Source organism: Drosophila tropicalis, unplaced genomic scaffold (genome assembly GCF_018151085.1).
Source record: "Drosophila tropicalis isolate 14030-0801.00 unplaced genomic scaffold, ASM1815108v1 contig_443, whole genome shotgun sequence".
In the NCBI taxonomy this organism is placed as follows: domain Eukaryota; kingdom Metazoa; phylum Arthropoda; class Insecta; order Diptera; family Drosophilidae; genus Drosophila; species Drosophila tropicalis.
Genome location: NW_027172907.1, coordinates 228,499 through 256,051, shown reverse-complemented (window position 1 = coordinate 256,051; position 27,553 = coordinate 228,499). Strand labels below are relative to the sequence as shown.

Genomic DNA, 27,553 nt, shown 5'->3' with positions numbered 1-27,553 from the left:
GAGGAAACGATGCTTTGCATGCAATGCGACACATTATTTCCGCCTTATAAATTTTACGGCTAGAGCGGACTTCGTGTTGCCTTTTCAGCGCCATGTCAAGCGGCATTGGTGTGTGTGTGTATCGGTGTGTGTGTGTATGTGTGCGAGGGTAACCCAAAACTCTAACGGTTGATGCTTATCGTAGGGAAATTTATGGAGCCAACTTAAGTACGGTGTAAGCCATGCTGGCCCATTATATACCCACGAGTTGGAGCACTTTAAATGCTGCGTGCAATTTCCAGTGTTCCAGCCAGCCTAGGAACCTAGTACATATGTATAAATATATATAGTGAGAGAGAGAGATGGGAGGGAGAGGAGAACAAAATGACTAATTATAATTTTCCACTTTTCTTCTCTTTTTTACATGTTGGTGTTGTTTTTTCTTTGGTAAGCGCAGCTGCAGAACGGTAATAACAGTTGTGAATTATGGGCAAAGTTAATTAAAATACACAAAAATATAAATTTGGCATTACGAGCTCAACAAGACGAAGACGAAGAAGAAGCTGAAACTGTAAATACAAGGCATAAATCAATTGTTAATAACAGCAACAACAAGGGCAACATGTAGAATGAGAGATTCCGAAAATTGCAATGTCAATGCCTATATTTACATGGCCGAATGAAAAATGGCCATATTGAAGGGCAAACAACAACAACAACAGCAGTAACAACTCAAAATGGCTGACAAAAAGGACAACAACTGCTGCAACAACATGAAAATGACTTAAAGCGGCTTATGAAAACATAACTGAAAACGCATCAAACAAAAGCCAAAAACAAACAAGCAAACAAACCAAACAACTAGCCCAAAACTAGAAAGCGAGGGAGGCAGATCAACACAGAAAAGACAACGTGGCGTATGCGTGATTAATTGCACTTTAAATACAAATAAAAATATATAAAAAGCAGACGGAGAGAGAGAGTTAAAAAGCTGTCAAAATGTTGCCAACAAATGTGATGACATTCATGAAAAAGGTAAGTGAACAGCAGCAGCAACAACTTCGATTTTTAATTAATATACCTATATATATATATATATACATATATTTAAAAGTATATGCATATATAAATCACAGTCAAAAACAGAAACAGAAAGAGCCAGAGACAGTTACAGTCATGAGTCGAAATTGGAGAGAAATTGCCATTGACAGATGCTCGTAATTTATGCTTAATTTCATTATACTCTGCTCCTCAGACGGGTATATAACTTCTTGTAAATAGCTAACTAACGAAAGATACAGTCTCATGGATCAATTTAAAGCAATCACATATGACAGATTTGAGTCCGATATTATTTAACTATTTGGCCATCACTCTTTTTGTTTTAGAATTTTCAAACAGAACTATACCTAAATATATATCTGGATAGGGTATAGACAAAGCCGACATGGCTAAAATATTGTTTTCATTTTCATTTCTACCAATTTCTTGTTGGCGTTTGTGATTTTTTAATTATGCTTATGCCGTACTGAAAATTTAATGAGCAAAGCGTAGTGAAAATGAAATGCAATGAAAAGCGGGAAAACGGATAAAAATTAAGAGAGAGAGAGATGGAAATTAAATTCAATTCGGTTGCATATATTAAAAAGGGATTCCACTCATACATATAAATGAAAGAAAGCTACCATTGAGAGAGTAAGAGAGAGACAGAGAATGGGTATGTGTATAGGCAAAGAATCAGTGACAGAAACAAACAAACAAATAATGAATGAAAGGAAATACAACAGATAGCACTAAAAGCAAATAAAACTTTTTAATTAAAAAAGTTTTTTTAAATGTTTTCCCCTTCAGTACTATAAAAAACCAACAAAAATATTTATCGAAAATACAACAAAAATCCACCTGTAACCATTGAGTAATCAAATCAAATCTATTTTTTTGATCAAGTAACAAAATGGTGCAAAAAAAAAAAGAACACTTGTAGTATGACCCCTTTATCTCTTTGTGCCGTGTGAAGTTAAAAATAACACATACACGCACACACACACACACTAGAAAAGATGTTAATAAAAAAATAACGCACATTATACAAAAAACAAAAAAGAAAGAGTAATAGAAGCAAATTTGGATCAAACGAATATTATGTATCCTTTGAAGAAATTCCGCAACGTTTCATTGATAAAAAGTCTTCCCTAAATATGAGAAACAAACTACAAATAAATAAAAAGCTCTGTCTGTCCACTTAAACTGATCGGAAATATGTAGACCCTTGGATAGAATCGATGCGAAAGTTAAGTGTAAATTCCATGGAAATTCTTATTTAGTATAAAATTCTTTTCAAAGTTAATAAAAACCAAGTTGAAAATTAAAACAAAAAGAATAAGCGAGAGAAAGAGCAAAAGGGAAAGGCAAACTGACAGGCAAAATGCCAGGACAACTAAATGCTAAGGATACTTGTGAAGAGTTTTGCAAAAGTTTGATTAGACCAAATGAAGCACAAAATCAAAGCCCCAACCAGGAAAAAAAGACCAAAAAAACAACAACCCAACTCAAGAGACAATGATGATGATGTGCTGATGACACTCTGACTAGCCGACTGACTGTTTGACGTGAAATGGTTTGGGCGCTGAAAAAAGGATTTTACGCAGAGAAAGTTTTTCTATTTCGTTTGTCATTTAAATGCCTGGGACATCAAAGCAAGCTCCCAGTTTATATTTCCCAGTCATTTTCTTAATAGTTTTCCTGGTGTTAAAATTTTCTTTCTTCGTTTCCCTTTGCGTCTCGTCTGTGGCCAGACTCTGACCACAAGCAGACACATCCACATACACACATACCACTGACAGACAGACAGCCTAGCGGCTAGGCAGGAATACAGAAACACCTTAGCCAACAGCAGTTGCATGCAGCATGTCCATGTCCATGTCCGTGTCCGTGTCCATGTCCGTGCCCGTGTTTGTTGCCTGCATCCTGTTCCTGTTTTCCCTGCACTCCTCCTCTCACTTTATTACACATGAAAGCAGTAAACAAACTGCAAAAGCCGCAACAGGCAAATAAACCAAACGCGTGACTGCCCTGAAAAACTCAAAGAACTTAACTTAACAACAACATATGAGAAGAAAAAAAAAACAACCTTGTATGAGGAGAAGGCAGTGGCTGCTGCAATGGTAGGAGTAAGAAAAGTCTTTCGTAACGAATTTAATTCCAATTTTGTGGTTAAGTTTAAACCGAAATGCAAACAAATTGTACTTTTTATTTGCATGACCATTTTTCCTGGTACCCTGATCATTTAGGTATGCAGTTTTTAATGCAAACATGAGTTCAAGAGTTTTAATGACTGTTACTTCCCAGAAATGAAATTGAAGCTTCCTGATTCTTAACTTCTACGGAAATTGGTTACCACACATCTACATATGACAATTCTCAGTATCTTAAGCATCCATCAAAGAGGAGTAAACGCTTAACTGCACACTATATCGATAATTTTTTAAGAGGTCTTTACGGTTCAAGCACAGTAAAATTGACAGACTTTTGGCACTCTTTAGGTGTTTCTATTGATTTTCATATGCAGTTTATGTCGCTCTTTCTGACACTTTGCGACCCTAAAGGGCCTCGTTGCCACCACTCACATTGTTCAGCATATTATTGCCATAGTCTGTCTGTCTGTCGTTGTCGTCAGCACTTAAATGCCAACACATAATTTTCGACACTAAACCTGAAACTATTTGTGGCTTTGAGCTATAAAGCCCAAACAAGCGAGAGAACTTTAGCCTTAGGCTTCTTCCTGTTACCAACAAAAGAAAACCAAGCAAAAACAAAAAAAAAAGAAGCAAGTAAAAGCAGGAAAATCATAATAAATGACAAAATTAACACGGCAATAATTGCGTGCGACTAGAGCAAAGAATGTTTATACATAGTTTGTCGTTGCCACTTGCCTGAAGAGGGGGCGGACGGTCGGATTGGATGGAGAATGGAGGAGGATGGCACCTGAGCACATAAATTTTCAGCTCGTCGTTAGACAATGATGTATGGGGTTGACTACCTGAACTGAAATATGGCCACCTGTAAAGAAGCAACTATACATAATACTAAGATTTCGACAGGTGCGACCATAGAAGCTTGAGAGAGAGAGAGAAAGATAGAGTGGAGAATGGCCTCCCACATAGAGCGTATACATAAATCCGCAACGTGAATATTATCCAGGCATAGTTAACCAGAGTGGAGTAGGCCAACATCAAATGACATCATCAAAAATGTAGACCAAACTGGAGGCTGGCAACTGGAGCTAGGATATAGCACAGAGCAACCATAATCTGACACTAGATGACGCTTAGTTGGTGGGTTAGTTGGGTTTCCATTCCAATTCCGCTCCTAAAGGTAGGCAACGGCAAAACGGCTGCAGCTAAAAGCACTTAGCGTAATTTGCGCTGGGCGAACGAGATAGAAATAGAGACCAGAGAGACAGAGATGGAGACAGAGAGTCCTATATCCGTGTGCCTGCTTCTAACTATCTCACTCTGTGTGTGTGCGTTTGTCCTTCATAGGCAACTGTGCGGCTGTTTGTTCCGGTTTCGCTGCCGCTTTGGCAAATAGAAAATTTCCACTTCATAAAATGCTGACAGCGCACAGCTCTTATGTATTTTTCTTTTCTTGTTTTTGTTTTTTTTTTTTTTTTTTTTTTTGGGTGGTTTCTGCTATTGTTATTCGTCGACTATCGCCGTCTTACTCGCACAATCTGTCTGTGCATTAAAAAGAATGACGGCAATTTTTGAAAGCACATCCTCTTCATTCTCTTTCGCTCTCCGCCTCCTTATCTTTCAGCATCCTTCAGCCCCGCAAGGAGACATCGGTTCTCTTGGCGTAGTTTAAGCAAAAATTACTTGCCGCATTTTACGATTTCTTGGCAATTTGTTGCTTCTGGCAGCAAATCAAATAAAACGCAATGCTTTATTTTTTCTTTTTTTTTGCCTTTTTTCACCTGCGTCTTAGACATGACTAGGCAAGAAAAAAAAAGCAGCCAAATTGTTGAATGAATAAGCAGAAAAGCTAATAACAATATGCGCAAGCAAGGGGAAACAAAAATGTGACCCCAAATCATATTAAATTCGAGAAAATGCAAACGACATAGACACACACAATCGATTTCCCAGCTCTTTCCTCAAATACTGTGCCGATGATTCGTAAAAATGTGAGAAACAAAAATGTTGATTAAACCAATGCCAGCTGCAGATTTGCAATTTTCCGCCTAAAGTCTTCATTGATAATTTGAGTGATGGTTAAACAATTGTTGAAGTAAAAGTTTGGTCTATATAATTCATTCTTGTTTAATTTCAGCATATTTGTTATGTGTATTCAGTCAACAAACAGATATAAGACATTAGAATAAGAGTCAGTGATTGGAATTTCAGTTGCCAACAAAGGCTATCAAAGGCAATGAAATATACAAAGGAATGTTGCCTGCAACTTATTTACCTTCAATAGAGCTCTAAACAAGAATGCTCAACCAACCCCTTTAACAAATACTCAAAAGCAGCAAAAATACTGTAAAACCAAAAAATCTTTAAAGCTTGCAATTCGCTTGATGAATTTTCTTATATATATGTATGTACTTATCAAAGGTTTTGGTAAAGCAATTGCTATCGTTTACATGGTAAAACGCTAGCAACGTTTAGTTTCAAAATCGTTGCTGTGACCTACATACTTGGGTTGGGTTTTCATTTCTCTGAACTACTTATTATTAAGTAGCTATAAACATTTTTCTGAGAAAATCAAATATTCAATATACTGTTAATATTTATTCACATATCCTTTATCAATCTCTCATTCTCTTTTACGCATCCTGTATGTGGATTTTTGTGTTGCTGCTGCTACAGATGGTGGCCACCGATGAGCAGACGAGCGAGAGGCAACAGCATGCAACGGACTCCGGTGGCGGGGCCTCGAACACGGGTGCCTTGAACAAAATGAAGGCAACGTTGTCCTCATCACTGTTAACCGTTACAGACAAAGGTAGGTGAAGGAGTAAGCTTATGCTTTTTTCAGTGTTATCCTTGCAGGTCGGTCTCTCTATCTCGCTCTCTTTCTCTCTTTCTGTGTGTGTTTGTGTAAGTGCAAGCGAGAATTTATGGCATGAATTTTCATACAAGTACCTCATAAAGCTGCTTGCTAAAAACTTTGTGCAAACTTTTTTTCCATTCCTTTTTTTTTTTTTTTTTTTTTTTTGTGTTTTGCAATGCCAAAGCCAGCTGACGCTTCAAAAATACAGATATTTCTGGGTATATATATATATATATATAAGTGTGTGTGTGTGTGGATAGATGGATGTGTATGGATAAGTGAAAGTAAAAGTGAGAGCCAAGTAAATGCTTGAAAGTGCATACAGCCATTCATAACAATGAGCTGTGTCAAACGGGGCGTATACGCTTTATTTTCCTGAAATATGCAAAAGAGGCAATGAATGGATGGATGACCCCCACACACCAACAACTACATATACCAACAACGAGTAGGTCAATGTCTGGAAATGCATTACAACACATTACCAAGTCATCGACCATAGTATCATTGTCATGGTTATATCTTTGCCATAAAGCCAAACACACAGCGAAAGTGAAAGCAAGAGAGATCCGTTTTCATCATCAGGCAAAGCAGTTCACCAAATCCCCGAGTCAATAAAAATCGGTTGAATGACGACTCTTCTGCTGCTACAGTTACTGCAAATCACAGCATGAGGAGCACGACAAAAAAAAAAAGAAGAACGGAAAATATTGTGTTGACTTTTGTGTTATTTTTATGACATTTTAGTTGGCCACCAACCACGAGGCGAGAGCCAAGCTACTCTTACTCTGTCTCTCGGTTCGGTTCGGTTTGATTTTATTGCGGCCATATCAGATTTATTAGAAAGAAATGAAATGTTATTTTATGATGTTTATTTAGTTGTGTGTGTCGGTCGTAAAATGAGAGACAAATTCACATTTTTACTCTATTTCGTTTCTCTCGTTTATTTGTGCGCATAATTTGTACAAATATTTTGCCACTTGTTTTATTCTGGGCCCTCGGCTTTTGGGCCACCGTAATTGAGGATAATCGCGTGCTCTCTCGACCAACTGCAACAGTAAAGCTGCCCCACAGTGTGTTTGTCTGGAATTTGTAGCACCTCGCACACTCCTCGACCGCAGGCATGTAAAATATTTTTGCGACGGGGCGCACACAGAGCAAAAACTTGCATCTGCTAGCGACACCAAACATGTGAATAGTTTCAAATTGTTTTCAAGCATTTAAGTTTAAATTTTATTACATCCTGTTTAGGGAAACAAAATAAGAAAGAATGAAATGACCTCTGTAAATTATTATCTAAAAGAGCAAAATCTTTAAGCAAATTTATTGCAAAACAAATCAAAACTATGGAAATAGCTTAACAATGGCACGAAGAAAAGTGGGAAAACTCTGACAGCAAATTGTTCTGAAACTTCAGCTAAGATATTTATATTCATCAATGTGCAGAACTTAGCGCTTTCAAATAAGAAATATGAAAAAAAGTGCCAAAATTAAACTAAATTTACGTCTGGAAAACCGTTAAGCAAGTTTAAAACAAAATGAAATTCGAGTGTTCTGAAGTAGTAGTGGGACAAGCACTTCTGAGCTTTTAGAGGGAAAGCGGACAACTTTATATTGAAGGTGATAATGGGAAAAATCTATACATAGTAAAAGAGGCAAAAGTAAAATGTTTGACAGTGTCAGAGTCAGAATGTTGTTATTTAATAGCCTTGTATTGTGTAGCACTTTGTGCTAAATAATGTAGCACTTTCTATTTTCGCTTGCTTTCTTATTGTTTCACCTTTTTCTTTGCTGGCTGACAAAATGTCAAGCGTAAGTTTTTCCTCTTTACAGCTTTTTCATTGCTCTGCTTTGGGCCCAAAAATAGCAAGCAGAAACAGAAAGAGGAACGGTTAAAGCACAGAGGTGCAACTGTGCGTATGAGCAATTCACATACAACAAAAGCATGGTCTTTTGTCCTTGCCTCACGACTGTGACTAATGCACCGCGACTTTTTTTTCTTCTTCCACGGGCCGCATAAAAACTTTTCACCTTATTTTTTCAAGAGTGAAATATATTCTCTTAAAAAGGCAAAGACAGCGACCGAGAGATAGGTTAAGAGAGACAGAGACAGCCATGCGAGAGAAAATAGAAGGAAATAGCAGAAGAGGCTTGGCTTTGACAGCTTTTGTAATTGTGAAAAGTGAAATCGAAAACGAAAATGAAACAAAATAAACCAAAGAAAAAGAATGGATGAAAGAGAGAGAGAGAGAGAATAAGGGAGAGAGACGTAGTAAGCATATGTATTCTTTTATTATTTATAAAGAATTTTATATCAAAATTCATTTGAATTTAGATTAAAAGCAGGGACCATAGCAGTTATTAGTATATTTCATATTTTAAACTTTTATCCTAACGCATAACATTTTACATGTCTTCAGTCTGTTTAAAAATTAATTCACAAATTTTACGAAATGAACAGAAATGCGACAAAAAAAAGAGAGATGAGCATAATCATACTTGGTTTAGAATTGAAACTAGTTGAGAATTGAAATCAGTTGAGAAACTAGTTGAGAATTGAATACAATATACAGCATAAACTATTTGCGATTATATAAGCCGAAAAAATAACAGGATTGTAAGGTCCTAATTAAAATACTTCAATCCCTTTCCCCTCTCTAAAGTCATAAAGCATATGAGTGGTGAAAGGGTAGGGCTTGCATTTGAAGTGTCTTAAGATAATCAGTGGTAAAATCAACAAGTTTTATTATGGAATCAACTTTAACTCTATTAACCCATTTTTCCATTTTTTTTTTTTTTTTTGTCTTTCATGTCCCCCTTCTGCATAGTCAATAAAATGTCACCACGCCCTTCATTGGTGCCCACGGATGCAGATACCAGCGGCAGCTATGGCTCGCCCAGCTATCAGCAGCAGCAACAGCAGCAGCAGGAGTCCGGCGGCAATGTGAACAACAATAACAACAATACAGGGGCAACAGGAGCTGGCGGGGCCGGGGCCAAACAACAAGAGCCAGGTCGTCGAGCTGGGGCTTGTAGGGTGTGCCTGAAGTCCTTCAAGCCCGATGACTACCACAAGACGTGCTTCGAGTGCCAGCAGCGAGTATGCGAGGATTGCGCCAGCTACAGTAAACTGGATGAGCACGAGGATGCGGTAAGACCAAAAACTTTCCAGGCCACTAGGCATCTCTCTCTTTAATCCTGATGTGTCCAGTAGGTGTAGGTAGCTAGATATACATATGTATGTATATACATATATGTGTATGTGTGTGTGTGTATGCGGGGGTGCGGCAAAAAATAAACACAAAATGCAGCGGCATTTAATTAATAAGAAAAATGTTTACAAGTTATAGCAATAATTGTATAGCTCTGGTTATGAATAGTGGGAGTGGTGGGAGGGGGGTAATATATTAACCACCGACCTGCACACAAATTAGATTAGCCATAGAAAGGGGCGAGCCACAACACAAGAGCACCACAAACCCACATAGACAAACAATGTTCAGCGACCTCTCCTACTATCCTGCCACTCCATGGGGCATTAACAAGATAAAAGCCAGATTAACGAGATTAAATCACAACCCCAAGAGCAGCAGCGGGACACTAGGACAGTGTTCCACTATTACACTCAGGTCTTGCAGAAGCTGAGATAGTGTGTTGCGTTTCTGCTTCATTGTTGCATATACATCAATGCCTTCAGGCAGGCCTAATGATCATTGATGGTAAGATGGTGAGAGGTTGGGGGGCAACATTGTTGCAACGTTGTCTTTCGTGTCTCGAATGTGAAGTTTGTGGTAATTTGTCAAGAAGTTTCAGCTATCCCAGCTCTCTCTGTCCTACAATCTCTCCCTTTGGCTGGCCAACGCCCTGTACATAAAATTTAACGTTTTGTCTGTCAACCTGGCCACTTTGGTTAATTGAAATTGATGTCCGTGGGCGTCAGCTACCCAAGCGCACACACTCACACTCTCACACCCACACAATCCCTCTAGCGTAATTATGGGAATTTCACTGCAAATGTGGTTTTTACCCGGTCAGCCTCATCATTGGACATTTCGGGGCAATAATAATCATTAAGGCCATAAAACATTGCATTTACAACATGTTCTAAATTATTGACAATAATGGGCCAACTTGTAGAAGATTAATGTAAATGAAAATGCCATTTTATTACCTACTCTCACCACCTCAACAAAAATAAAACAGGTGAATGGTTAATGGTATGTGCCAGAATTTTGTATATTTTGCAAAGGAAATCCAAATTCTTCCTCTCCAATATATTTTAGTTGTTTATATGAGAAGTCGTCATTGCAATGCACATTTCATTATATCTTAGACATTTGGAAATATGAAATAGTTTTACAATTTCCATTTTGCATACTGCCAGAATTGAGTGCTTGCCCTTTTCTCAATCCAGTTTTCGACATTTTATTCTTTAAACGCAAGTCAAATATATAATATTGATTTACTTTTGAATGAAGTTGCCAATGCCTTTTCTGCCGAGCTAAATTTACGATTTGCCCACCATAAAGTTCTTTGTGTAAATATACAGTTCATCGCTTCCAGTGACTTTTAAAGTGAGATTGAATAAAATAAAAGGGAAATTTTTTCATTTGATAACGCTTCATGAAGAGGTTGGTTAAGATATGCCTTATGCATTTCCGTTTCCATTACTTTGATGCCCATTGATCCCTTAGAGCACCTTTTCATCGCAGCACTTCCGTCAAATCGATTTGCAACTTGCTGACGCCTTTTGCTGATGAAATCAGCATAGAAATAGCTATCCAATTTGGTTTACTTCAATGGGCTCTGCATTGTGTGTGTTTGTTTGTGTATGGATTTAAAACTGGCTAGCTGGCTTTAAAATAACTTTGCGGTCGATTTCTCGATGGGATCATGCTCTGACAGCAGTCGCCATGTTTATATCCCGCCGTGCCGCGTCGTGCCGGTCCGGGACGTACCGTGCCATGCCTCTTGCCGCACTATGTAATTACAACGCACGCAACTGGGGAAAACAAAAGCAATAAACCAAAGCCAGGCTCCAGCTGTGGATGTTGGTTACTCAATGCGGCATCCATCCAGATGCTGTAGCAATAGACTGAGGGTAGGAGAAAAGGGAAAGAAACTGTGGCTGGGTTCTGTTGCACATGGCACAGCACGGGCCATGAGCATAGAGACACTCACACGTTGCAAGTTAATTAAAAATGGCGGCTGCTTCCGCTATGCCAGCGAATGTGACACACACGTACACACATACACATGTATACACACAGTTGATGACGATTGAAGCCGCTGGGCGAAATGAATCAGCAGCCAGGTGAAAATGTAACGAGCATTGTGCAGGCGTGCTGCGGAAGTGGGAAATGCATTCAACCAGCAAAAAAAAAAAGGGCTGCAGGCACTGTACCTACGTTTTGACCCACCCTCTCGCCCCCTCTCTATCACTCTCTATCTCAATATTCCGCTCCCTCTCAGCTGGCGGTGGTGTGGATGACCAACAGGAATAGATGGATGCGGTTTTATTTTCTTCATTTTTGTTATGCTGCGAAAAGTTTTTGTTTCAGGAAAAGTAATTAATATTTATATTCACTTGGTTCCCAGGGCAGTTTAATGAGTTTCCCCGCACTAATAAATATTAGTTGGCCGCAAATAGATTTTTGTGCTTAGCCATAGAATTTTTAATTAACGTGGCGTATACTTAACATCCAGGCATTGACTTCCATTTGCTCTTTCTTGCTTTATTCTTTTTCAGACCATGTGGCGCTGCAGCGTCTGCCGACGCAAAATGGCCTCACGGGTGTGCATACCACAGGACTCTACCGACAGCATGCTAGATGTGCCCGTGCTGGAGGCCCTACAACGTCGTCACTCGGATGCTAAATTGGGTAGCAGCACTCAGACCTTGGCACCTAGCAATGGAGCCGCCTTGGCTCCTCCTCGAAGTCCAGAATTGAGACGACATTCAGATGTATCGCCAGCATCGCTCAAGGAGCTCGAACGGGTAAGAATAAGAAAGAGAGAGAGAGAGAGTAACATATATATTAACATACAAAGAAATGAAGGATTTTGAATCTTTTGCTTATGATTATTGACTGACTGGAATAAGGCTTATTATCAATTTGCAGCAGCTAAAAGGCAATAAGACTCCAGGCGGTGATGGCGATTGGCGCGGAGGTGGCCGCAGCATGGCGCCCAGTCGTTCCAATAGTCCACCACGCGGTGGTAGTGAATTGGAGCCCGCATTCGGCGCGCCTCTATCGCGCATGCAATCGCGACGCGGCTCGCGGGTGGCCCGTCAGCACAGCTACGATGATGATATGAAAACAGGCCCAGTGGGCGGCAGCATGCCTGGCGGTGGCCCGGCCGCAGATGGCTCCGGCCTGGGAATACCAGCAATGCCGCGTCGTAAGTCTGCTTACGATGTCTTCGCGCCTGGCTTGATGCAGGGTGTCGTTGCTGGTGCTGGGGCAGGAGCAACGCCAGCTGCTCAGTTACAACGCTCACCGGGCGAGGGCGGAGGCGGGGGCATAATGCCACCAATGCAACTGCCAGGCTCACGGCGACCATCGTTTCGGGTGCCGCATGCCTCGGAGGACCTGCAGAATGATGATTCTCCCGGTTCACCGGACAAAGGAAGTCCTGTGCTCACAGTTGATGATGATCGACGTATGCGGCGTCGAGGCTCGCAATTGTAAGTGGACATCAAATGTACAATGAAATGAAATGAATTAAAATTCACCATTTTTATTTGCTTGTGCTTTCTCTTTCCTCTGCTAGACCCGACATTGCTATGTTACAGAATCGTGGAGCTTTGCCGACAGCACCGCCCGCATCGATTCCACCGCCCATGGCCTCGTTTACGGGACCCAATCTAGAGGATTTGGAGGCACCGCGCAGGCAGACCTCAATGGATGGCGAGGCCATACGAATTGTAATACATGATGTCAATTCCGGGCCGATTTGTGCATCAAAGCGTCGTATTATCCTTCGTCGGGATCCCACAGACAAGGCGCATCGCAGTAAGTGAGATTACATAGCTTTACCTTAACGATTCTCTTTCTCTCTCTGTATGCGTGTGTGTATGTGTGTACCATTTAATGAATCCTGACCTTGTTCTGCTCCTGCTGCTTTCCTTTTTCCATTTCTCCTACTCGCCACACCGGAAATGGCCAAGTAAATAAGACTCATTACAACGTTTGGTTATGCTAATTCGACAGAACAACCCACCGACCGACCAAGCGACCAACCAACCGACTGACAGAGAGACAGGCAAACTACACCACTAACATTTCCTGTCTGTGGCCCAGTACCCAGTTCTGTGAGCGCTCCTTAATTCCCCAAACAAAGTGCACGACGAGATGGCCACGTAAAGGATAATGTGGTTTTGGGATCTACCCCTCTGCTCCCCGCTTGGCTCCTCTCCCTTCCTCCTTTGGGGGCCATAATGAAACCCAAAGCGGAAGCAAAACTGGTAGCAGATTAAGCAACTGAGCGGATTTTATCGACATAAAGGCGAAAGTAAAGCTCTACGGCTGCAATGCAACCCAATCCCAATTCAGTCTATCTCACTTGCTCTCCTCCACCACCCACACATACACACACAGAAATATTTAAAAAGGACATTTAGCTGCTCGGCATTGTTGTGTGCCATGTTGGCCCAATGCCATTTCCACTCCTCCTATACCTCATCCTTTTTCGTTTCCTCTTTGTGTGCTTGTATTTTAATTATATGCATTTTTTGTTGCATACCTCAAGGGGTTCGAGCAAGCAAATGAATTTTTAATTATCAGCAAATGGACTAAGCATAAAAAATCAATACACGGTGGCATTAGATATTTGAAGAAGAAGAAAAAAAAAGCTACACAAAAAACAAAAAAAAAATGAGAAATGATGCAAAAAAAGTGAAACGAATTGCAAAACGAGAGGGAAAATTCTTAAAATTCAGCCAATGGAAAGTTTATGCCTTGCTGGACATAAATAATAATGCTTGCATGTGTGTGTGTGTGTGTGTGTGTGTATGCGAAAGTGTGTGTGTGTGCCATATGCATGCATGAGCTGCCAGCGTCCCTTCCATCATCCGATCCCTCCACAAGCAAATGCAATAAAAAATGACCAACATGCTGACTGCCTGCTGGTACTCCAAGGACGAGGCTGGTTTCCATTTGCACTGTGCAAACTTGGCTAGTTGGGAATTGGAAATAGGAAATAGGCATCCAACACTTAGACGCATACCCAATCCACCCATTAAACTCACCCAGCCATACACCTTCTATACCCTTACTAAAATCGATATTTCCATATCATGGATCAGACATCCTGTTCATATACAAGTTTAGGGTATAGCAGCTTCTGTGTGTTCCCAAGTCATCTTTGATTCTATTTTCCTTTCCCTTCTTTTTTTTTTTTTTTTTGTGGACAACATAAAATGGCAATGGCAAAGGGCAAAACAAAAAAAAAAAAAAAATTTTGTTTGAAAAGTCTTGCAAAACTGCAATCGGGCGAGCTGTTTGTAAATGTGAAAACTTGTTCAAAGTGGAGTGCCACAATGTGTCGAGTAGGAAGGCCGAAAGAGAGTGTGGCAAGCAAGAAGACACAAGTTGAGAATTGAGCTTCGAAAGTGAAAAGTGAAAAGTTTGTGCAAATCGAACTGCGTAAACTAAAAATTAATTTGCCAGTTAGTTGCACTCTTTTTTTTCGATAAATTCATTTTGATTTCTTAAGTCTTCAAATTGAATTAGCAAACTTTAACAAATTTTAGCACATCTCTTGGTTGATGCATAGAAAATATACGAAATTGAAATTCAATAAAAATAATCTGTTTAGAAACAATTACAAAATATAAATTCTAGTTGCAAGAGATGTACATTTTTCTTAGACTTCTTCCAATTGAGCAATTTCAGTTTACGTAATATTTTTATTGCCTTGCTTGTATATAGAGAGATCTATCTGAGAGATCAAATTAAGAGCATTTATTAAGAAGTAAGTAAAGTATAACAATGCAATTTAAGAGAGGTTCGAAAATCTCTGCAACCGTTGCCAGAGCTAGCCATTTGACAAGAAATATAAAGAAGCTGTCAGTTTTAGATTAACTAAATCCCTGATAAAACCAGAGCCAGAACTGCGTGTCAATCTTTCTCAGGAATTCAATCTATCAAGCATGAAAAATATATTTTGGTTTTTCTCTTAACTATTTCGATATGGATTTCATTGCCTTGCTTCGCTACTGAAAAGTATGCTACGCGCTTAATTTGCTTAAAGTGGCAAGCCTTCGTCTTCGTCTAGTAGCTATTGGAAGGTAACAGGTAGCTATTGGAATGCCTAACCACCGCTCATAATTTCAATCAAAATAACTAGCCAGCGGGCTGTCAAGACAGCAGAGCATCGAACGGTGAGTGGGCGCGGGGTAAAGGAGTTAAGAAAGTGAATTTTTTCCACCATTTACCTGCCAGTCACCTGGCGAACGTGCGTCAGCCTCTTCGAGGTTGTTGCTTATATAAAATTTCAATTTGCATATCATAAAAAACAAAAAGAAAAGGATAGGAAGATGGAGCAAGAAAATGTCAATATCCAACATATACGGCAGCTGCAATGTGTGCGTGGGCATATCAAGAGTTAAGCAGGCTCACCAGAACCACCATCAAGACCACGACCACGACCACAGCCAAGAGCAAGATCTCTTCCATGTACCTACATACATACAAACATACACACATACATCCATATATATAGTATATAAATATGGCTATGGCAATGTCTGCCTTTAGCCGACATATTTGATATGCAACGAAGCAAGTGGAATTTTAATGTGCTAAACCATTTTCCCAGGCAGAAGGTTTGGTTGCCGCTGCTGCTTCGCATAGCCAGGTATGGTATACATCCAGCTTCGGCTTTTTGCTCCATCTTATCGTGTGGCTTAAACGCAAAAGAGAACGCACACATGACGGAGGAGATGCGGTGGCTTGTGGCAGCTGTGCTGCAATTTGCCTTGAAATATTGACATGCATGACGGAGACGAAAGATAGACAATGAGTTGGGAGAGAGGTGCGGGAAGTTAAGTAACGAGTCAGAGACTGATGATGATGATGGCTTGTAATTTCGCTATAGTTCTTAAATTAACATTTCGTGTTGCCAGCGTGGTAATTAGCCAACTGCGTTTAATTAAAGCTTCAATCAACATGAACTGCAACTCGGCAACTAGGTAACTCGAAAGCAACTCAGAACAACTTGGGGCAACTTGAGGCGACTTGAGAATTGTCGATGGGGGTTTAATGTAATTGAATTGTATTCAACTGCGCCTTGAATTATGCAACAGTTTAAGTGTTTTACGTCCAATAGGAAACTGTTAATCGCCTGAAGGCAATTCTGCTTATACATATGCGTGTGAGCGGCGGGTGTGTGAGTTTGTCAGTATATCAGTGTGTGTGTGTGTGTGTGTGTGAACGTTGGATGTGGCAAGTGTGGCCCCAAATGGCGCCTTAACACGCCTAATGAAATTTTATGCAGCCTCATGAGTTACACATTTATTACTGCAAATCACGAAAGCCATGACCAGGCCAGACTAGCCTCTCTCTCAGACTCTGACGATCCACGCTTGTGTGAGTTTTTGTTGGGGCAACAGGTGTAGTCGCAAACCACATACATTCCCAGTATCCACCCCACCAACCCCCGCTTAGGTCATTTGGTTAGTTTATGTGCTCATAGTTTTAGTTCTTTTTTATTTAGCTTATTTTTTTCTGCCCGTCTGCTGTCTGGCCATTTGCCTTTCATTAGGCGACATAAACGAGCAATTTCTATACAGGACATCTGGCTAAGATTAGTCTCTCTCTCTCTCTCTCTCTCTCTCTCTCTTTCTATCTCTGTCCTTCTATCTCTTTTGCTCTGTCTTGTTTATTAGTTTAAGCTGATAACCAGGACAAAGTTCGGCTTGTTCTCTATATATCTTTCTGAATCTACCTTTTTCGCTCTGCTAGTTTAATTAAGAATCAATTTTTATAGCAGATGATAGAAGCCACTAAAACGCTTACTCATCTTGCCACACACACACACACGTGCACATGGAACGAGAGGGAAACAGAGCACAGGAAGATTGGCAGGAAGGATAACCATGTGTGTGCATCGATTAAGTCCCTTTCAATGTCTCTGTCTCTGTTGGTGTGTATGGAAGCTAAAAGTTTGCTTAGTTAATGGCATTACTTAGATGTGGAACGGCGAAGCAAGTCCTTGGCTAGCAGGACATGCAATTGCCATGACACAAATTAAAAAGCAAAAAGCAAAAACGAAAAAAAAAGTACACTAATTCATGTCCCAAATGCATCAATTACAAAAATGTAACACCCATATTCTTACATATACATATGTATATACATATGTATGTATGGATGTATGTGGATCCTTTTATCCGCAAATTTGATGGGATAAAATTGTTTTCCTGCAAATAGATGAGCTCTTTATTTATTTACCCTCTCTACATGGTGCCCATAAAAAGGGAAACTTTTGTTGTGTACCTACTTCAAAATAGGAATAACCCCATGTACCCCATTTACCCCTCGGTATCCGCCAACCGCGCCCCGTATAGATCCCATAAACAATACACCTTTATGTGGCAATGTCGTGAGCTGAGTTCGGCTTATTAAAATCCTAATGATGGCCATCATAAAAAGAAAACAAAACACAGAGAAAAAAAGAAAAGAAAAAAATTTCAGAGATCCAACAAACAAATTGTATCATAAAAACCCTAAAGCCCCCGCCCCAACCATCAGCAATCCCTACGAACTTCACAATGGCAAATACGCACAGAAAAAAACGTAAAGAGAGAAAAGCACAAACACAATGAGACAAAAGGCTACTAAAATAGCCAAGCCTGGACTTACCTCAACTGGTTAGTATGGGGTTTAGGGGCCTCTCATGATTTTTATGACCAAAACGAATCGAAAATTTCATTCAGCTCCAAAAAAAAAAAGAAAAAAAAAGAAAAAGGAAACTTTCGCGAAAAACAAAAAACTGTTGCGTCATCTTTGCTTTGCCTCTCACTCGGTCAGCGTATGAATGAATAATCTGGGCATCCGTTTTTCTTTTCTTGGTTTGTTCGTTCGTCGTTCTTTCTTTCTCCATCTTCTTGGCCTTCTTTTTTGTTTTTTTTTTTTTGTTTGTATGCCCACTTCCTGCGCCTAACGCTGACAGCAAAGGATTTTGGGTTTTATTTATGTCATTTTTATTGCCAAAGCCCACGCAAAACAAAAAAACCAAAAACAACAACAGCCACGTAGAAGAAGTAAGACGAAATTTCGGGTGGCCAAGAAACTTTTGATTAAAACACACTCAACAAACAGTGGCAAAAAAAAAAAAAGAAAGAAAAAACACGACAAAAATGAAGAAAATGTCGCCTTATCCTAATTGGGTATCAATGCGCCTGAATCAACAGAGCGCTCTGGCTCTGGCTCTGGCAATGGCGGATGCGCAACATTTTATTGCATACTTTTTGGGGCTGGTTGTGCGACAACTTTTTGCGCCCACTTTCACCTTGGAGACCTCGAAAATTTCATTGTCAATGCTGGCAACCATTTGTCCTGCCTTCTATCCTACCCTCTCCTTTTTGGTCTATGTTCCTGCTCTTTTGCCGGTTAACTTTCCTACTTGGCCATTGTCTGCAGCAAACGTTCAACTGTCTGGCCTCCGGGCTAAAGAAAGTGAGAGAAGAAGCGAGAATAAGAGCGAGAGAGAGAGATAGAGACAAACGGAAATCCGCTTTGGCAAGTTTTTCGGTGCACAAATTGTTGAAATTAGTTTTCTGCGCCAAATGATAACTACTTGAAACTGAGAACTGCAGAAATTCTTCTAACGAAAAAGAAAAAAAAAGGAAAAAAAAAAAGTAAGGGCATGGGAAGGTAGGGTAGAAAAAAAAATCTGAATCTGAATTGCAATTTAATTAATTAAATTGTTGGGATTCCTCTTGAATAACGAAAAGGGGCGACAAAACTAGCAAGTAATCTGCCAAAAAACTTGAAAACTTTTTCACCTTCAGATTTATCACCACCAAAAAGGATAGAAAATAAAGTAAACCCCACGACTGATTATATAACGAGGCCAAAGTTTTTAAGGCTTTCACGAAAGTAAAGCTGGCCATTTTTAAGCGAGAAGTGAAGCCTTTTGTCATTGGTGGAAAAAAAATTTCGGAACAACAAATTTTGTTCCCTCACTCGTTTAAGAGAAACCGAGCAGTCGCAATTTGTTTCATCTAAAGGACAAGTGGAATACGTTGACTAAGCAAAAAATATTAAGAAACTTGTCAGACAGACTCTTGTGTCTCTTACGGCAAACGCAAAAGCAAACGCAAACAGACAGCCAAACAAAGAGAGAAAAAGTGCAAATGAAATCAACACAAATTGTTGCCACATGCCCCAAAAGTACCAGCAACAAGAGCTTGCTACGTGCCACGCCGTGTCGAACCGATAGATACAGAGAAGATAGAACTCAGATTTTTCGCAGCAGTCATATTGATTATTTTCGATTTGGATTTGTTTCACTTATTAAATCTGACATTGTGTATTGGCACCGCTTTGTTTGTTTCTTGCAGCACGTGGCTTTGGCATGCGGGTGGTGGGCGGCAAAACCGGCGCCGATGGCCGTCTGTTTGCCTACATCGTTTGGACAGTGCCCGGCGGGGCAGCCGAGAAAAAATGGTCTGCAGCAGGGTGACAAGGTAAGCAACAGCATTTACACACAGATTTCCCACGAATGATTAATGACCCATGAACGAAACGAACGCTTGGGGCTCTCCAGATACTCGAATGGAATGGCATGTCTCTAATTGATCGCAGTTTCGAAGAGGTCTGCTCCATAATGGATCGCACTGGAGATATTGTGGAGCTGCTGGTTGAACATGCCACCGATTTTCGTATGTGCGATCTGTTTGATGAGAATCTACCGCCAGGCAATAGTGGCGGTCAGAGTGGTCCACGACGTTCGGGTGATGGTCCAGTGGGCCTAGGACTAATAGCGGGTAAGCTTTACTCTCTTGATCGTTCACACCTTTCGCTCTGTCACCCTCACTCTTCTCTCCTTGTACATATACTTTATAATCCCTTCGATTTATTACTCACTCTATACTTATATATATATATATATATTCTCTATATACTACTGAAATGTATATGTTCTAAACAAACTCTCTGACATTTACATAATTTTTTTTCTTATTTTGTTGCTCTCTCGTTTCTTGTTACTTCCATTACAACAAAAACAACAACAAATTTATATACCTATATATATATATCGAAAATAAATCAGAACCCGAAACCACAACAGACAAATCACCAGCATCGCCAACTAGACGGAAATTACCAAAAACTCCGGTATAAAACTATTTCGTATATAAACAAAATTTTGAGAGTAAGAAAGTTCAAAACAAAAAAAATTTGGAAAAAAAAAAAAAAAAAAAAAAAAACAACAACCAACCAAATATTAAAAACGAAAAAAAGAAAACTAAACTTAAATTATATACAATCTATTTATAAAAAATCAAAACGAAACAACCAAAAATCGTAGCTTTTAAATGCAGCTTAAGCATTTTGCAGTTTTTCCACACAATTTTCCAGCTTTCACAAAGTGCAGCTTCCATTTGCTATATATATATATATACAATCTTTATACATATACATATATATATATATATTTATAGATACATATATATGTGTATATATATATATGTATGTATATAGCTAACACCCGTTTTTATTGTCAACCAATTTTCCAATTCGATTTCCTTAATTGATTTTCCTTATTATACTCTTTCTTTTGATCCAAAACACATAACATATATACAAAATATTTGTAGTAGCTAAAACAAAAAATAAATATATATATATATATACAATATTTATTATTATAAATATCTTTAATTGATTTCTATGTGTTTTTTACTTTAACAAATAAATTGATTTTTTCCCCTTTTTGATTTTTCGTATTAACAATCAAGAAAAACAAAACCAAAAATAATTTAAACATTCATAACTGAATTTAAAAAACAAAAGGTACAGAAAAAAAACCAAAAATATGGCTAAATGTGTTTTGCTATTTTATAATTTGAAATTAACATATGTTTTTGCGTTACGTTTCTTGTTTTTGTTTCCAATATATTACAAAATGTACATTAACTTATCGATGTTGGTAGTATTTACTAGATTCGAGAATACAAATTCCATATATAATACGACTAATATAATGAATAATTCAACTTAAGCCTTGCTATGTTAGTACGAGAAACCATTTCAACAAAAACCAAAAAAAAAAAAAACCAATAAGAAAACCAAACAAAGATAAAAAGTAATGAGAAGTTTTCATAGAACTCATCTATGCTCAAGCGAGAACCGAAGAAAAACGAAAAACTCCAGAGATATGAATAGTTATAGAACAAATACGATTTATATACATGTTTAAGGTATCTTACTCTACAACAATCATATATACATACTATATAAACATGTATATATGTATATATATATAGAACTAACTGTCATTTCCATGTCTGATTACGAATTAGTTGAGATTTTTAAGTTACATTTTTCTTTTTTTCACTATTACTCTCTCTTGCTCTTTCTCTCTCTCTCTCTCTCTCTCTCTCTCTCCATCTCTCTCAGTTATGGAATTTTGAAGCAATCGAATTGATTCATTTGAGAAAAATAAGAGAGAGTAAAAGGGTAGGAGAAAGAGGGAAGGAGAGAGAGACAGTGGAAAGAAAACACAGTAAGAACAAAGCACCAAACAATAGAATTTTAAGCGGATAAATAAATACTATTTTACTCGATAATCGATCGATATATAGAGTGTCTACGAAAAACAACAACAACAACTTAATAACAAACTAATAAATAACGTTTACCAATCAATCGAACTGCGAACTTCGGAGCATGTTCGAAGATTCTATATCCTTTGAAGCCACATCTCTCTATCTCTCCCCTTGCTGTCTTCATAATCTCGTGTATCCAAAACTCGTCGTAAACCCCATGACAAAATGGTTTAGATATTTCTATAATGCTCTTTATAAGTCAAATTGCTTTAAAGAAGTTTTCCATACAAGATAAGACTTTAATTTTGTTAATTTCTTTTGGTATATATACCGATTTGATGTTTTTTATGTAGAGGCCTCTTCGTCTTTCATTTCACATTGTCTAGAAATGAATTTGATAAAATTTCGTTGACATAAAACATTAAGTAAGAGTCGAGTCCCAGATGCTTACTCGTAGTCTAGATAGTCAGTCCACAAGATGACTTGATGACTTTCTTTATTTATACTCCCTAAAGATGCTTCAATGTCGGCCCAGACTTAACTTTGATACTACCCTCTGCATTGGTATAAAACTAACCTTTCTTCAATTTTCTTCTTCTAAGAAACCAACAAACCAAAACATAGTTGCCGCTTGTGTAGAACCAAATGGAAACCCCCAAACAAATAAATCTTAGGTTCTACGAATTGAAACAATAAACAAACTAAACCAAAAATCAAAGGAAAAAACAAATAGCATATTGTATATTAACTGAGTTTGACCAAATACATGATAACTCAGCCAAAAAAACATGATTATTAATGAGTATATAGAGAAAAATCGAAAGCCAAAACCAGAAAATAAAAAAACCAAACGGAATTCTCTAAGAAATATAAATGTTGATTAGAGCAAAAAAAAATTTTAGCAAACAAAAACCAAAACAGAGTTTAATATTATATTATATATACTTATATATAAATATATATATATATATGATTTATACATATATGTATATATATATAAATATATATAGGCATATATAAATGTATATGTGTGTTTTAAATGTTATTAAATTTATGAATATTTGCTAAGCCAATAAGCGCAAAAAAAAAAAATCAAATTATAGTAGTTTGTTGTTAAAATGTTTACTAAATGTGTTTTTAAGCCAAATGAGAAAAAAAAAAAAAAAAAGCCGAACAAAAGGAATCCCGCCTCCCACCCTCCCAAAAAAAATACTTAGTAATGATATATATACGAACGTTGTGGGACTATTCTATATATATAAATACATATATATATATAGACACATACATATACCCTATATACGCATATTTATATCTGTGTGTGTATTTTGTCATTGTTAGTGCTGTGTTTGTATTACTATGTATTAATATTGTTTTTTTTTCCTATAATTTTTTGTTGTTTTTTTTTTTTTTTTTTGAAAAAATTCAAATATAAGGATATTTAGAATGAATGAAATTGAATGAGCGCGACAGGAAAGAATGTAGAAGTTTTGGAACCCACCTACAAATATAAGAAAAAAGAGATACCTATATACTAACTATACATATATATATATACATATATGTATATATATACGAAGTGCTAAATGGAATGAGAATTATTGAAAACTCGATCTTGAGAAATTTGATAAATGCTTTCTAGCTGTGTAACTCCTGTCAGATGGGTGATAACATTTAAAAACATTTAGTTTTCTAATCACTCTGGAACACTCAATACACACACACACACACACACACACACACACAGAGACACACAGACACAACTGATATACATATACTTCTAGTTAAACGAAAAGAAAGAACTTTAAACTGTAAACTAAATTTATAAACCTTTACACAATCATGCTAAATGAATGGATGAATGAAAGATAGTGTATGATGATGTATGATGAAAATCTTGATGATGATAATGGTGATGTTTATATAGAAGAAGAGTATCCAAAATCTCCCTCTTAAAAGAAAAATTAAACTGATGACTGTAAACGATTTCTAGAGCCAAACTAAAAAGAAAAGACAAAGGCAGCACTAAGCATTAAAAATCGAAAAGTAAACCACTAATCTTGATCTATATCTTTAAACAAAGAAAAAAATACATGTATATGTATGTATATACATTTACGACAAGTCTATGCTAAAAAACGATATATACGATATATCTGCATTATATACCTTATATATATATATATACACCCAAGTTATTAGTCTATAATGCGTATACCAGCCAGCTAACAAACCGAAAAGAAAAAGTGAAATAAAGTCTCTCTATTTAACTGCAAAAAAAGAAAAAAAAAAACAAAGAAAACCAACTCGAAAATTCATTCAAACAAACGATATATTGCCTGGAATTGCTCTATGTATATCAATCCTTTCGCAGCTTTAGCCCTGAAGATACAGAAAGATATTCCCACATATAATAATTACCTACAAGAGCCATACGAACCACCATCCACCGACCAAGAACCACCACCAAACCAACCATCACCACCCAACAGCCCTGGGCTCGTCTGTCAGGCAATTCAAAATGGTAAATGAAGCTAAATAATCAAAAACAAGAACTGTGTATGATAAGGATCCCGATTGTAAATTATTCAACATATATATATATTTATGTATGCCAATATGATACCCGATAATACCAACATATAACCTATATAAAGTATTAGTTAAACCTTCTTGTACAGTAAAAAGAAACCAAAAACTTCCAACCAAGCAAATACGAATTGAAACCAAAACCTTTAAACCCAAGTCCTAGTTATCCTAGAAGTGTATTATAGTCAGGTTCTAAAAGTTTATAATTGTAATGGACCCCAACCTACCTCCTTCCCACAAACACTGCCCACCCTGTAATCCTTCCATCCAGGCTCCTATTAAATTGACAAAAACAAAAACAAAATATAAAAAAATGTATTGTAAAGTGCGCTTTCTCTTTTTTAAATATATATATATACATATACCTTATGTAATGTTTCCTTTCTTCAGTTCCTTTCCATTCATTCGTTTACTGTTTGTTTTCCTTCTTTTTTTTTTTTGGTTTTGCCCTTCCTCTCTCTCTCTCTTTTCTGCTTTCACTGTGTCCTTGTAAACGAAAATTTCCATTTCTCTGTCAATTTATGAGCTTTTGTGTTTGGCTTACGCTTTAGCAAAAAATGTTTAACTTTCTTCTTTCTCCTACTTTCTTATTTTGTAATTTTTTACTTGTTTGTTTCGTTTTTTGTTTTTGCGTTTTGTTTTTTGTTGATTGATTTCTTTGTTTTGCATAATTCCTGAGACTTATGAACGAGGCCGCTGCCGTTGCTATTCCTATACCTAACTAAATATATATATTTAGTGTTGCATTTGTTTCAAAAAACAACAACAAAAAATACGTTCCCACCCAAACACTTTTCTCTTAAACACACACACACACACACACACATAGACAACTTTGTATATAATGAATTGTATAAAATATTTAACAAATGAGAAACAGAAACGGTTTACCTTTAGGACAAAAACTCATTTCAATTTTAGGATAGCAGCAACTCTCTCTCTCCTTCTCGCTCTCTATCTTCTTCCTCGAACACTCTCCAAAGCGAAAAACTACACGAAATATATATATATATAATAAAATACAATTGTTATATTTTTAAGTTTTTCACAATTTACTTTTTGAATTTTTTTAGTTGTCTTTTGTTTTCAAAATTTTTAATTTCGTTTTGCTTAGATTTTCTTGAATTGTTTTGCATTTTGCCTAATTTGCAGAGCCAGAAATCTTCTTAAAATTAATAATAATAATTTATATATATATACATATGTGTATATACGATATTTATATAACAAAAAAAAAAAAAAAAAAAACACAAAAAAAAACCTTAACTTACCTAAGCCTAAGCCTTATGAAATTTGTTTTGTATAGCATTTAGTGGAATCTTCTTTGAAAATTTGAACCAAATTTAGCATTTCTTCATGCATATAATACCTACTAAACACATTTATATATATACATATATACTTACACATACATACATACACACACACATGCTGTATGTGGTGTATGCGAGGTGTGCGTGGGTGTGTGTGGGTGTGTGTGTCTGTGTATACCATATAAACTAATTTCCTGTACAACTACAAACTACAAACAACAACAACAACAACAACTACAAGAATGTAACCCCAGCTGGCACGAGTTATGGCTATGACCTGAATAACAAAAAAAAAAAAAAAAAAAACAGAAAACAAACCGAAAAACTAAACACAAATGGAAAAAAAACCCACAAAAAAGTTTATATAGATAAAAAGAAGTTTTTTTTATTGCAAAATAAAAATGATCAGAAAAATAGTTTAAAGCAAGAAGAGCGCAAGCTTGAACCGAAACCAAATACCTATAACCGATAACCGAAACCAAAACTCAAACCTGTATGTAAAAATTACAAGGAAATATATATACATATATATATATATACATATATATATGTACATATATGTATATATTATGATGACTGTCATCAAATTGATTTTGCAGATTGATTGACTGTATGCCAAGAATCCTGAAAACCCACCTCTTATCCCGCATTATTACCAACCACCTCCTAAACCCAGAGCCATGCCCCTATCCTACCAAGTAAACATATTTGTCTCAATGTTTTCGTTGATTGATTGATTGATTGATTGGTTTGATAATTTGATGCATATGACTTTTGCAAGCTAAATCAATTGAATTATTGCGCACCCTACTAAATATATGTGTGTTTTAATATAAATAGATGTTTATATATATATATGAATTTAAAGCAATTTTATGTGTGTTTGTGCGTCTGTGTTTGGGTGTGTGTTGCATGTCTTTACATTTATTATTTATAAGCAACTTTAGTTGAATGCCCACTTTTTTGTTGGCCTAAGAGATACAGAGAAACCACAAGAAACATTCCTTACAAAACTGCGGTTAACTGTCGCTCTTTCTCCCTCTATGTCACCCTTACCTGGTGGCCGACCACCCCCATCACTTAAGCCAAAAAGAAAAAAGTTTTCTTTATCATTACCCCAATAGACCCACCTTGAAGTCAAGGCAGGTGTCAAGTTGGCGTGCGAGGCAATGTTAAGGATTCTCTACTCCTTGGCTCCTCCTCATAGGCCCCACCCATGTCTTACACCTTCTACACAAGTTTGCTCAATTCAGGGCTTCGTTGTGGGTTTTGACTTTTGTCTTTCTGGCACGCCCACTCCGCCCCGGCCCCGGCCACGGCCCCGTTATGCCTGCCGACTGTCTCACTGTCAGCAACAGGTGCTTCTGGTGGCCCTTTAATTGACAGCTGGGAGGCATAAAATGCTTGAAATGTCGAAAATTAGAAAACTTTTAACAACAATTTTTTGGGCTCATCCCTGCTCATCACTTGTTCGAAACTCTTCTCATCATCATCATCATCATGCCCAATCATGATCATCATGAGTGTCATCATGATTAGGTTTATGATTATTATTGACAAGCTCTGTTTTTTTTTTTTTTATTCTTTTTGTTTGCCCATGTTTATCTACATATTCTCGTCGCCTCTTACTCATCCATCAGCTTCTTCATCTACTTCTCGGACGAGTTTGAGTTTGAGTTTGAAAAGTTTTTTTCAAGTGCTTAGGCTCTTATCGCTGGCTCTCGTTCACTGTGTCTCCTGGCTGCCTGATAAACTTCAATAATCCCAGTCAAAGTACATTGGGAAGCCAAGGCCTGACTGGGTGCTGCTTACCTGTAGATAAAAGTAAGTGCGCTGC

At 37.5% G+C, this 27,553-nt stretch overlaps 1 protein-coding gene across 1 annotated transcript in view; it reads left to right on the top strand.

Annotated features, from left to right (window-relative positions):
- Fife (regulating synaptic membrane exocytosis protein fife) overlaps positions 1–27,553 on the top strand; it is a 66,891-nt gene that overhangs the window by 25,064 nt on the left and 14,274 nt on the right. The window contains 10 exon segments of the mRNA XM_068286139.1: positions 437–1,014; positions 5,850–5,985; positions 8,862–9,184; positions 11,783–12,031; positions 12,156–12,721; positions 12,808–13,049; positions 19,604–19,701; positions 19,703–19,729; positions 19,810–20,029; positions 20,317–20,381. Of these exon segments, the coding sequence (XP_068142240.1) occupies positions 979–1,014; positions 5,850–5,985; positions 8,862–9,184; positions 11,783–12,031; positions 12,156–12,721; positions 12,808–13,049; positions 19,604–19,701; positions 19,703–19,729; positions 19,810–20,029; positions 20,317–20,381 (1,962 nt within the window). The 5' untranslated portion in view covers positions 437–978.